The 13,683-nt window shown below is 39.1% G+C and overlaps 1 protein-coding gene across 2 annotated transcripts in view; it reads right to left on the bottom strand.

Annotated features, from left to right (window-relative positions):
* LOC140731757 (double C2-like domain-containing protein beta) overlaps positions 1 to 13,683 on the bottom strand; it is a 282,625-nt gene that overhangs the window by 230,523 nt on the left and 38,419 nt on the right. For both annotated transcript variants that reach the window (XM_073053525.1, XM_073053526.1), the window contains exon 2: positions 4,776 to 4,855. In XM_073053525.1, coding sequence (XP_072909626.1) covers positions 4,776 to 4,855 — 80 coding nt within the window. The remainder of the gene's footprint in view (positions 1 to 4,775; positions 4,856 to 13,683) is intronic.

The following is a 13,683-nucleotide window of genomic DNA, read 5'->3' as shown; positions in this document are numbered from 1 at the left end:
GCAGTCCGTGAATGCTGGTACTTTGGTGAAGCCTGTACTGCTGAAAACTTTCTGCGCCCGCTCTGATTGATCCCCTGGTCTGAGGGAAACGTTAAATATATATTTTCTCCTCTAGTATGGAGTCTGGGTGACCTGTCTGCTGCCTCAGTGAGCAGCAAATTGTGAGATTTGGCAGATCAGCAGAATTAGCCCAGAACAATCCTGAGGCTAAAAAGCAGAGAGTGACCATGAACATTACTTCTATAGGCAGAGCACATGTCAAGCTATATTTGAAGTCCTAGGAAGACAAATGATGTTTGGCCCTTCAGGGAAAGAAAGTGATTAAATACTTGGTTATTCGATAAGCATAGTGATGTTTCAAGACCAATGGGGTTGAAACTCAAACTGGAGACAAACACTGCATGTTGAAGATGGTTCATGCTATTTTGAGAGAACTTTTATTACAGAGAAAGGATAGTATAATCCCATTGAAGAGGCAGGAATCAAACTTTGCAATGAGCCCCAAGATACCCAGAGATCAGGATAGTGACGATGGATTTCCAACTTCATAGCATTTTCTTACAAGTTGTGTGGAAGTATTTCAAGACCATAGAACTCAAAAAGAATGTTCTTATTTGATTTTTTTTCTTCAAATCCTTTAAAAGTTGTCAACTTTTTAAATCGATTGGCCCAAGAGAAACTGGTGCCCTGAATGCCATTTTTTGGAAAGTTGCAGCAATCTACAGCTGAATACCAAGGGATCTGAGTTAGAGATTCATCACACTTGGAGTATTCCACTGATTTGAATAGCTTATTTTTATGGAACCAAGTATTTTCCTATAAACCAGGCTCTTAGATACTTTAACCTACAGGATGGGGGTGGGTGGGTGCAAGGTTGTGCAAACAAGAGTCTGATAACTGAGGATGTGAGCAGTGCAACAGAAAACGAGCAGCTTTCAATCTCACATGATTCAATTTGCAACAATCAGGCAGCATATGGATGAAGATCACATCATTTTGGACCATGAAGGAATAAGTCTTCGCTGCAAATGTCGTGAATCCCATCATCCCCAAAGCTTACCCTCGTGCCAGCATCTAGGACGACAGTTAATGGACGTTCAGCTCTGACTCCAGCCTCTATGGAATCTACGGCAGTGAGAGTGTGACAAAACAGAGAGAGGTGTAGAGTGCGAAGAAAAGTTGCACCGAAGACTTATCCCAAAGCTCTCTGGCAATAGTCTGAATAGCCAGCCTCCATTCTTGGGGTTTGGTTTAATTCACGATCTAATCTCAGAATAAGGCAAAGACAGGTTTGAGGTGTTTTCACCAGCATCAGTTTTAGTCTGGGCCTGTAGCTTTGACCTGGATCCAATACGGTGTTGCCTTCCTTTTCATTACCACCACAGCACCCAGAAAGCGAAACATTCTTATCAGAAACAGAAAGCGAACAGAAGCTGGATGGCAAAGTCAGTTTTGCATTTGTGTGAGGTGCATCAACTACTCACGAAATAAAAATTCAATATAGCATGTTTTTGAACGATTGTTGACATTCTTTTTGCTGAGTGAAATTTATGATCCTGAGGTGCCAAAGGGAAATAAAAATACAATTGCGAGCAGTGTTATCCATCTACTTGTTAAAATCTACTTACAAAAAGACAGATTTTTTTTCCACTGCAGAGAAAAACAGTAGCACAACTCTCCACACAATACTCAGTAGTTCTTGATTCCGTTGTAACATCCTCACAAAAATCAGGTTTTATTGTGAAGTGTTGATTTCGGTTGGATGGCTGGAACATTTACTGCAATTATAATTCATTACTTTGGAAATACAGTAGACTCGATAATAACAAATGCTTGAAAGTTACAATTCAATACCTTTCTGATTTGCAGACCTGGAACATGGAATTACAGTACCTTGAATTCATGACCCTTGGTTTGATATAATGGAGAAAGGTCATGGAAAAAATCACTGATGCATGTCAGAGTTTCCCACTCTTCTGAAATATTGATCAGATTTTTGTCAGATTGTTTGATTAAAAGAAGCATAACAATTTTATTGAAGAGGATGTTGCTGAGCAACATCAAGACAGACAAGTAATGGTCTTTTGGTTACACTGAAAATTTGAGACCAGGAGTTCTCTATTCTACTTCAATACAACCTTTTACTTTGGATTGCTATTATTAAAAGTATATTTTTCACTTCCATATTTTAATACAATATCTTAATAACTTGAAGTTATTAGTACATCTCAATTGATTGATTCCTTTCAAGTTTCTCTCTCCACATATCGAGCATCCACCGAATCTAATTTCATAATCTCTGTGGACACGGACTTGTAGAACTGGGATAGCTTTTATTCAGTCTGTTGCACTAAAAGGTAAATTCTGTACTTCCTAAGAAGGTTGGCGTCATTCAATGTCTGTAGTGAGATGCTGAAGATGTTCTTTAGGTCAGTTGTGGAGAGCGCCCTCTTCTTTGTGGTGGCGTGTTGGGGAGGAAGCATTAAGAAGAGGGACGCCTCACGTCTTAATAAGCTGGTAAGGAAGGCGGGCTCTGTCGTGGGCAAAGTACTGGAGAGTTTAACATTGGTAGCTGAGCGAAGGGCGCTGAGTAGGCTACGGTCAATTATGGATAACTCTGAACATCCTCTACATAGCACCATCCAGAGACAGAGAAGCAGTTTCAGCGACAGGTTACTATCGATACAATGCTCCTCAGACAGGATGAAGAGGTCAATACTCCCCAATGCCATTAGGCTTTACAATTCTACCGCCAGGACTTAAGAACTTTTTAAAAGCTATTATTAATGCTTTTTGAGATAGTGATTTAGATGCATATCATATTTTTTACTGAGTTAAGTATTGTATGTAATTAGTTTTGCTACAACAAGTGTATGGGACATTGGAAAAAAAGTTGAATTTCCCCATGGGGATGAATAAAGTATCTATCTATCTATTAATTTTTTTATATAGAAAATGACTAAATGCAAGGCTTATATATTTCAAAGAGTATTGTCCTTTCATTACTTTGCAGGGTAGTGAAGTACATCTACATAGAGAAATGTCTCACAGCACTATGTGATGGTGACAGTGATGGTGGGGAATAACTGGCCGATATCACGGAGAGTGAAAGTTAGGATGACGAACAGCAGAGACAAGAATTGAAAGACAAATTTTGTTTTTAAATGGGAGGATGAGTGTTGAATTTATGGGGATGAATCTACAATGTGTATATGTGCATATAAAATCCAGTAAAATATTTCCCACATCAATTTGATACAAATTTCATCAAACTATTAAATATTTCCTTGTACCATACTGGAATAAATTCAATCAAAATAGTACGGCTGAAGACATGCTTCCCTGCAACTCTTCGGTTAGGAGGAAAGAGGCTTGATGGTTGGGCTACCTAACTCTGGTTTGGGGAAACAGGAGTGTGACAAGTCCAGCTTTACCATCTGATCGGTTGGAAGTCAGGGAGCGTAATCCAGAACACAAGAAAACCTCAGATGCTGAAAATCCAAGCAACACATACGAAATGCTCAAGGAACTCAGCAGGCCAGGCAGCATCTATGGAAAAGAGTAAACAGCCAATGTTTCGGGCCGAAACCTTTCATCAGGACCGATAAAGGGTCTCGGCCTGAAATGGCGACTGTTTACTCTTGTCTACAGATGCTGCCTGGCCTGCTGAGTTCCTCCAGCATTGTGTGTGTTGGAAAGTAATCTATAGTAGTCATCAAAACTCAAAAAAAAAATTAAAATCAGGACAAATATTAAAGTAATAGATTCAAAAGAACAGTATACGAGGCCATTTGCAGAACTAAAATGGGACTCCAAGAATCTTGAAGTCAGTTCTAAAAGGTACAATGGCTTTAGGAAGGATAGGATCATTTCGATTAGCTGCTGTTGTCAATGTGATGCAAATCAGAATCAGAATCAGGTGTATTATCACCGGCATGTGTCGTGAAATTTGTTAACTCAGCAGCAGCAGTTCAATGCAATACATAATCTAGAATAAAGTAAATCAATTACTGTATATTTATATTGAATAGATAAAAATCATGCAAGAACAGAAATAATGTACATTTAAAAAGTGAGGTAGTTTTCAGAAGTTCAATGTCCATTTTGGAATCGGATGGCAGAGGGGAAGAAGCTGTTTCTGAATCGCTGAGTGTGTGCCTTCAGGCTTCTGTACCTCCTACCTGATGGTAACAGTGAGAAAAGGGCATGCCCTGGGTGCTAGAGGTCCTTAATAACAGAAGCTGCCTTTTTGAGACACCGCTTTTTGAAGATGTCCTGGGTACTTTGTAAGCTAGTACCCAAGATGGATTCTGGATTATCAGGAGTTTCTGGAGATAGGAATCAGGGAGGACCAAGGAGAACACTAGAGAAGTCGAACCTGGAGATGATACTGCAACATTTGAGGTTTGAGTTAAAGCTTTGGAAAGGATATTGGCTTTGTTGATTAATTATTTATTGGAAGGAAGCTGAACTGGAATATTTAGTAGTTTATCAAGGAGATGAAACTAATTAGTATTAAAAATAATTCTGATATTGACTGATCAAATCTTTAGATTAGGCAGAACAGGATGTGTAAATTCTATTTTGTCAAATTGTTAGATCTCTCACAATCAGTATAATATCTACTAATAAATTAGACAGCTTTAACTTAATTATCTGTCATATATTATGAAAATGATAAATATGCATGCATTAGAAAATGTAAAACCAAATCAGAGGACAGTGACGCCTACAAACAGATTCATTGTTTTGTGCTATGTTCTAAGTTTACGTACCTTGGCTTTGTTTATTGAGCAATGGAGAGCATTGTTTTCTTGGTCGTACAGCAAACTGAAATCTAATGTACCCAGGGTGGCTGGAAAAGGAAAGGAGATGGCTTTACCATCAGCAAAAAAAATAAAGACCAAATAAAAATTGTAATTTGCTACTACCCAAGAATATCCCATGGTGAAAATTAAGGTGCCAATCTAGTCAAAAAAACAATTATTCATGCACACCCAAGGTTAAGCACAGTTACATACAAATTCAGACATTTTTATTCTACATTATGCAGATCAGGTCCAATTCCCTTAAGTTTTAATTGTACTAACTTATCACATAAAATTTAAGTTTTTATTTAATTTATTGGTAATCTGTATAACTTCTAATGCAAGAACATGCTTTGGATAAGTGCACCAAATAGAGATCATGTTAAAATTGAAAGTAAGCATCAATATTTACAATTTCATTGTTTTTGCCAGTGCAATCAGAGATCAAAGGTAATACTGAAAGGTATCAAGGGCAGGAAGAAAATTGCAGCATTCAATACCAGCATGAAGTAGTATGGGTTCACTGAGTTAGAATAGATGTGCAGGCAGAAATATGAAAATTAGTGGAATTACAATTATAAAAGGAAGTGGAGTGAAATGGAGTTTGTGTCAGCTATCAGAAGCGCCAAATCATTGGGGGGGGGGGGGGGGGGGGAAAGGAGTATGATTTTGCTGATTCCTGTGCCCGTCTGTTTAAAAACTAAAACAGCATCAACATTCACAAGGGCCAGATAGAATTGAGAAATTAAGTCAACAACTTAAAAAAGTAAACCTTCAAATTCATTTGACACAGACACTGCAAATGCTGGAAACCTATGAGCTGCACCAGGGTCACTCTACAAACCAAATGGCAACTTGATGTAACATCCAGAATGTGGCATGCAGCTTATTTCTGCTGCTCCCAACCAATTCTAAGAGCTCCTGATGGTCTTGTGAGCATTGAACCTCACTGTCTCATGTAAGTAATGTTATAAGAACATAAGAAATAGGAGGAGTAGGCCATCTGGCCCATTGAGCCTGCTCCACCATTCAATAAGATCACGGCTGATCTGGCCATGGACTCAGCTCCACCTACATGCCTTTCCCCCATAACCCTTAATTCCCTTACCATGAAAAACTCTATCCAACTTGTCTTAAGTATGTTTACTGAGGTGGCCTCCACTGCTTCATTGGGCAGAGAATTCCACAGATTCACCACTCTCTGGGAAAAGCAGTTCCTCCTCATCTCCATCCTAAATTTACTTCTATGAATCTTGAGGCTATGTCCCCTAGTTCTAGTCTCACCTACCAGTGGAAACAACTTTCCTGTCTGTATCTTATCTATCCTTTTATAATTTTGTATGTTTCTGTAAGATCTCTCATCTTCCTGAATTCCAGCAAGTACCATCCCAGGTGACTCAGTCTCTCCTCAGTCTAATCCCCTACCTCTGGGATCAACCTGGTGAACCTTCTCTGCACCACCACCAAAGCCAGTATTAAGTTAGATATGGCCCTTGTGGCTAAAGGGATCAGGGGGTATGGAGAGAAAGCAGGTACAGGGTTCGGAGTTGGATGATCAGCCATGATCATACTGAATGGCGGTGCAGGCTCGAAGGGCCGAATGGCCTACTCCTGCACCTACTTTCTATGTTTCTATCCTTCCTCAAGTAAGGAGACCAGAACTGCACGCAATACTCCAGGCATGACTTCACCAGTACCCTGTACAGTTGCAGTATAACTTCCCTGCTCTTAAACTCAATCCCTCCAGTAATGAAGGCCAACATTCCATTTACTTTCCTGATAGCCTGCTGCACCTGCAGACCAACCTTTTGCAATTCATGCACAAGCACTCCTAAATCCTTCTGCACAGCAGAGTACTGCAATCTTTTACCATTTAAATAATGATCTGATCTTCCATTTTCCCTTCCAAGGCTGAGGACCTCGCATTTACCAACATTGTACTCCAGCTGCCAGACCCTTTCCCACTCACTTAACCTATCTACAAAGTTGTTTGTATACGTCTCTGCAGACTCTGTATCCCCTGCACAATTTGCTTATCCACTCAATTTAGTGTCATCAGTAAACTTAGATACACTACACTTCCAGATCGTTAATGTATGTCTGGAACTGTTGCAGGCCCAGCACCAACCCCTGTGACACACCTCTCACTGCCAACCAGAGAAACACACATGTATCTCAACTCTGCTTTCTATTGGTTAACCAATTCTCTATCTATGCTAATAGATCACCCCCAACTCTATGCATCCTTATCTTATGGATAAGTCTTTTATGTGGCACCTTATCAAATGCCTTCTGGAAATCCAAGTAAATAATGTCCATCTGCTCCCCTCTAGCCACTGAATTAGTGATATCCTCAAAGAACTCTAGTAAGTTTGTCGAACTGTACCCGCCTTTGCTGATTCCATGCTGTGTTTTCTTGATGGATACATTTTTTCCCCAGATGCCTCACTATTTCTTCTTCAATGATAGCTACAAGCATTGCCCCAACTGCAGGTGCTAAAGTAACTGGCGTATAAGTTATCTGCCTTTTGGCCTACATCCTTTTTTTGAACAGTGGGCTAATCTGATGGATTTGATCAGGTTAAATGTGCAGTACGTGCATTAAATTTTAGTGTCCCATGGAAAACTGGAATTTGGTAGATGAAGTCAGATTAAGTTGATTGCCTGCAAGACGGTGGAAGTGGTTACACAGGGAAAGGAACAGAACTAGACACTGCGCAGTCCAAGAAAATAACTTGGAACCATGGAAGTTAGCTAAATGTATTAAGCTTCCTTTACTTACAAATTCTAATGGAATCTGCATGGCAGGTCTGAAATGGAAAAGGTCTCCTATGGTAGGCAGGTGCTACAATCTTCAATGTACGCTACTGTGGTTTTGGTATTCCAGACATGGGATCAGAGTCTGTAGATTCTGGAGCAGATTTTTTTTTTGGGTAAATATAATGTTCAATGTGATAGGAGTCATACAAATTAGGATTGACTTGATTATTTGGAAATCCCAATATAATTGGCCCCAGCTTTCCTGGCATCATTGATCATCTAACAAACCTGCACTAGAAAGTGTCTGTGTGTGGACAAAGTGTATCTTGGTTGTGACATAATTATGGTTAACTGAACCATTAACAATGACAATGTAATACCATGCTTGAAAAATGGCCATAACAACAGTACATTAATTGCAAACACCTTTGAATCTACATCAGATTTAGTCAATGCCTTCAGGAAAAGAGGAAGGAGAATATGACATCTGATACAAAATAACAGAGACATTAAAAATATTTGAATTGCAAACAATACAACATGCACTGTTTTTACTCTTCAACACAAGCAAAAGCAACATTGACAAGCTGCCATGAACATGCATAGAAAAACAAAATGCCTTGCTGCAAAAACATAATGCCAATATCCATATCCCATTAGCATGGTCATAAGCTAGCTGACGGTTTGACCCTGCAGCAAAATAAGATTGCAGACATTTTTTAAATGACATTTTCCCCCAATCTTGATTAATTGAATCACATTGCAATAATTATTTTTTAAATCTCATTATATTTTTGGGTGCAGATTTAATTGTTTTTGGCAGAATGTTTGTAGAAGTAATTTTTAGCAGCATTGTCAGTGTAGCTGAGTGCTCTGAATAAAAGGTATTTGATGAAGTTGATGCAATCTCAACAGGCTGAACAGCCTCCTTCTGTACCGGTGAATTCTCAATGTTTCCTCGTCAGTCTAACCTAAGTGTGGATATAAAATGGCCACTTTATTAGATGCACTTGTACCCATGCTCATTAATGCAAACATCTAGTCAGCCAATCACTTGGCAATAACTCTGCATAAAAGTATGCCGAGATGGTCACAAGGTTCAGTTGTTGTTCAGACTAAACATCAGAATGGGGAAGGAATGCCATCTAAGTGACTTTGATCATGGAATTATGTTGGTGCAGATGGGATGGTTTGAGCATCTCAGAAACTGCTGATCTCCTGGGATTTTCACACAGTCTCTAGATTTTACAGAGAATGCTATGAAAAACAGAAAAAAAAAGACATCCAGTGAGTGGCAGTTCTGTGGGCAAAAATACCTCGTTAATGAGAGAGGCCAAGAGAATGGCCAGGGTAATTCAGGCTGACAGGACAGTGACAGTAACTCAAATAACTGCGTGCTACAACAATGGTGTGCAGAAGAGTGTTTCTGAATGCACAACACAACTAACGTTGAAGTGGATGGGCTACAGCAGCAGAAGATCACAAACACACAGTGACCAGTTTATTTGGTACAGGAGGTGCCCAATAAAATTGCTACTGAGTGCAGATCAGTTGAGGACATGGTCAGAGAAATGGCAGATGTCACTGTTGGTCAGAAAGAAATCTGTCTACCAATCAGTGAATTTGAATGAATCAACATCAGTGGAAGCAGACGGACTAATTGACTTTGTTCTTGCCATGAGGAAGGAGATGGAGGCTGCCATTTTATGAAGAGACTGTGCTCTCCATTTTGTGAGCTTAAGTCACTTGGCTTGACGAGCGTTTTAAAGTCGACACAATTATGCTCCAGGTAATCTGCTGGGCTAGGGGTCATTTCCAAATAAGAAATGTGCTTTGGTTGGATATAACATGCAGGTTTTTGACTGTTGCAGTCTGTATCTGCCCTGCGTGATTCAAGCTAGTTGCTGATTGAGAACAAAGAGCCATAAATTACTGATTGTCACTTGTTGGGAAGAGTGCAATAAATGGATGCTGGCTTGGAGCAGAGCCAATACAAAACGTGTTAAAGGTCAGACACATGACCTGTAGCCAATGACACTGAAATGCAATATTGGAATTAGTAAGAAATGAATATAAATGCCAGTGCTTCAAGTGTGCCAGCAACAATGACTCTGCAGGAGATTTACCATCATGGATGTGAGGTGCTCCACAGAGGTGGAGATTCACGGACAGGATTATGAGGAATATGTGGGTAGCAACAAAGATGCCTTTTTAACTGGTAATACCTTTCCTATTCTTTGACTGTTCATGGAAAATCAGGAAAACTTGGTAGGTGAGCACATAGGTATATCATTGTTTTTCTGTTGAGACAGTGAAGTACTTGTCCGTGATTACAGATTCTCTCTGTGCCTCCCTGATCATTATTACAAGATGTGATTCTTATAACAGAGCTTAATACAGACAAGTCCAGTGTTGCATCTCAAGAGTCAAATACAAGGGGAAGGTGTGTAGCAAGATTCTTAGGAGCATTCATGTAAATAGGGATCACAGGGTCCAAGGCCATTACTCCCAAAAAGTGACATGTAGAAATTTAAGCTACTTTGATAAAAATATAACACAACCATTAAAATTGTTTTTAAATGAAAGAAACATTTCTTTGCTATGAAGTTTGCTGGGAAAGAGGAACTACCCTGGATATAATTGAGAATGGATGTGATACACAAAACAGTATTACAGTAGTGTTTGATCATGTGGACAGTCAGAAGCATATGAAATACTTACCTTTATTGGTTGGAGCACCCAGTATAAGAGCTGGTGGGTCATGTTGCAGCTGTAAAAAGTGTTGGTTAGTCCATATTTTAAGTATTGTTCTGGTTGCCCCAACATTGGAAGGACGTGAAGATAGAAGATGTTCACAAGGATGTTGCCCAAATTGGAGTGTATTAGCTATAAAGAGATGTTGGACAAGCTTGGATTGATTTTTCTGGAGAGTTGGAGGTCAAGGAGAATTCTGAGAGGTAAAGATAGATAATCTTTTTATTCCAGGGTAGAAATATTGAATACTAGAGAATTGAGTGGTAGATGGCTGGAATGAGCTTCCAGAGCTGGTAATAAAAGCAGAGTGGCATTTATCAGTCATTTTGACAGGCACATGAAAAAACAGTATGTTGGAACGTGGATCATGCGCTGGCAGATAATTTTTGGTTTAATTTGGCATCATGGTTGGTACAGAGATCATGGGATGAATTGCACATTTTTCTGTAAGACTATTATATATCACATCCATTTTCAGTGACATCCAGGGTAATTCTCCTCCTTTCCATGCAAACTTCACAGGAAAGCAATATATTCTGTTTCATTTGAAAACAAATTTCATAGTTGTGTTATTTTAAAATCAAAATAGCTCAACCTTTAGATTATTAAAAGGGCAATTTAATCAACAGAGGAACAGGTGTAATTTTTATGAAATGAAATAATGACTTCATGGCAATTTTTCTTGACACCTAACTAGGCAATGTGGTTCCTGAACATAAATTTACCAAGACAACCCAATTACTTTCATTGCTTCACTAGTGGCCATAGTCATATGACTTCCCCTCCCATATTTGGTCTCCATGGCCTCTTCAAACACAATATCTTGCCTAATGCAATTGCAAGAATAATTCTCACATCTAGACTTCAGCACTGTTCCATCAGTTACCTTTCGATAGCAGAACCCTTAAGTCAGCCTTCCAATGTTTTCATAATTCCCATAAGCACATTGCCTGATGGTACAGGGTTTTTTTTTAAAACTCTATGTACCAAGGAGATCAAAATGGAGATAAAAGTGGTTCAATCTTGAGAAGGCAATTCAGTAATAATCAATCAGTTTCTTCTATCAGATCACCAGATCAGTAATTAAACTTCAAACTGGCCTTTACCTTAAGGTTTTTTTGCCTTTCTTCATCAAGCATTTTCAGCGCCAGAAATTAAGCTTAGCTTAATTTATTTTCCTGGATAAGAATCAGACCCTGGGAAACAGCACCAAGTATTAACAAGCCGCCAAGAAGCAAAAATATTCTCCTGATTCTCTCACTGATTTGAATACATGGGCTGAATTTTAATATGCTGACCTTTGGAAGTAGGGATTATGGAGAGGTTTAGGAGCACACAGAAACACCAGTGTTTTCAGTACATTTCACAGTTGGTTTTAACCCGGTCAGTGCATTAACATATCATGCCCATGTTTCCTGAAGATCAGGCTGAGCAGATGTGATGCTTTCAACTATTTTAAAGGAAATGGCAAGATGTGACATTTGATAAATGCACATTATGGGCTGTACAAACACAGTGCACACATGGCCAGCAGGGTGTAATATGCTCTGCTAATGGAATGAAGTCTGCCAGTGAAGTCAGGAAGACATGGTTAAGGTTAGTCCAAGTAACGATTCCTCGGAGGTGTAGTTCCATATTTGTAGATTTGGTAATGACCCTCTCAATTCAGGGAAAGCAGTCTTCGTGACAGAATCATCCACCGACTGATATAGGCATTGTTTCAACTCCTTCGATCTGCTCCCTTACAGCATTCCAAACACCATCTTAGTTTCCAGTACACCAAGCCTCTCTGTCCAAATTTTTCTGCTGGCAGTTAGTATTGGCATTTAATATCATGAACAGGCCTTCCCACCACAGATACCAAGTTGTCCACAAATCAAAGCTGCATTTAAGGGAATCATAAAGTCGCTCAAATAACCATTACACAGGTTTATGAAAGATGCAGATGTTAGGATTATTGAAAAAAAAATCACAAGATCATGGTTTGCATAATGACACCCATCAAAAAGAGCCAGCTAACAGTACACAGTCCGGCAGGAACACAAAACACACCACCAAGAGCACTATTTCATGGATCAAATGGGTTTTGAGACCTTTCAAGCATATCAAAATACATTACTGTGGGGTGGGCAGGCATGGACATCTATGTGGTGTTAGTTAACAATTGAAATAGATTGAGAAAAAGCATGTGGGATCACACCACCACAGAATGCTTGAGAGGGGAAACTGGATCCATGTTTAGGACACATAACCTTCATGAAGGGTGTCAGAAAATGGTTTACAATTTGTTCTGAACAGTTCATGAAATAGAGTAGAGCATCACATTACTCTTCCTCAATGAAAGATCAGTAGATTAGTACTATTGAACTTTCATATACTTCTAAGTATTTGCGTATTCCGTTTAGTTCCTCATGCACATCGGTCTCAGCATTTTGCAATACACTTTGTTGGAAATTAACAACCCATTGGGAGTATTTATCTCACTAACTTTTAGAAGTTTGTTCAAAATATTTACCCATCTCCCACTAAAATGTCAGTGAGCAAATCCTTCTACAGAGTCATTAAAGTGAGAGGCTTCGGTAATTAGGGAGAGGTTTGCCTGCCAGTTCTTCAGCCACTTCTATGCTCTTGATTTCACTGCTAAACTATAGGAAGTCTAAGGAACAGATACGCATTGAGTTAAAGTTTAAAGCTCCTGTGAGATCATTCTTAATAGGCTATTATTTTGGAATTGATAATCTGCTTTTCCAGAGATCAACCTTCACATGCATTCCAATGTGCCAAGGTAAAATGAAGCCACATGCAATATATTTAAACTCTAATCACTTCCCACAATCCAGGCTTGTATGGTGAATTTTTGAAGGAGAGACAAATTTAATTCCTTTGAGAGTCATTGAGAACTTGGCTGAATGATTTCACTTGCCCATTGCATCAATAAAAATTAAAACTACACCCAGTCTGGCTCAGAATCAAGATCCAAAAGTCTTGGCCCTGGATCTACATTTAGAGAGATTTCGACAACAGTTTATTGTGTGAAGCTCTGCCTTCTTTTTGTCTCGTCTTTGTGGCCTTAGCATTTATTTACACAAAATGTTATTTTCCAAAACTTCACTTCCCACTCTTTGACATTGCCCAGTGGTTTTATTCATGAAAATCTTCATGTTGGCTCTGCCTCCTACTGTACGCTTTAAACCCCAATACCATATAGTGCTAGATTTTCATTTGTGTGATGGTCAACAATGCCAATGAAAAAAAAAGTGGCTGTTATTTGGACTTTGTGCACTTGTTATTACTTTTGCTCTGGATTATAGAAAGAGAAATGTTTTATGTGGAAAGCAACAGCTCCCTCAACTTGAAGACC

The sequence above is a fragment of the Hemitrygon akajei genome, chromosome 8 (genome assembly GCF_048418815.1).
Source record: "Hemitrygon akajei chromosome 8, sHemAka1.3, whole genome shotgun sequence".
NCBI classification, from domain to species: domain Eukaryota; kingdom Metazoa; phylum Chordata; class Chondrichthyes; order Myliobatiformes; family Dasyatidae; genus Hemitrygon; species Hemitrygon akajei.
This window is presented reverse-complemented; position numbering and strand designations above follow the sequence as displayed.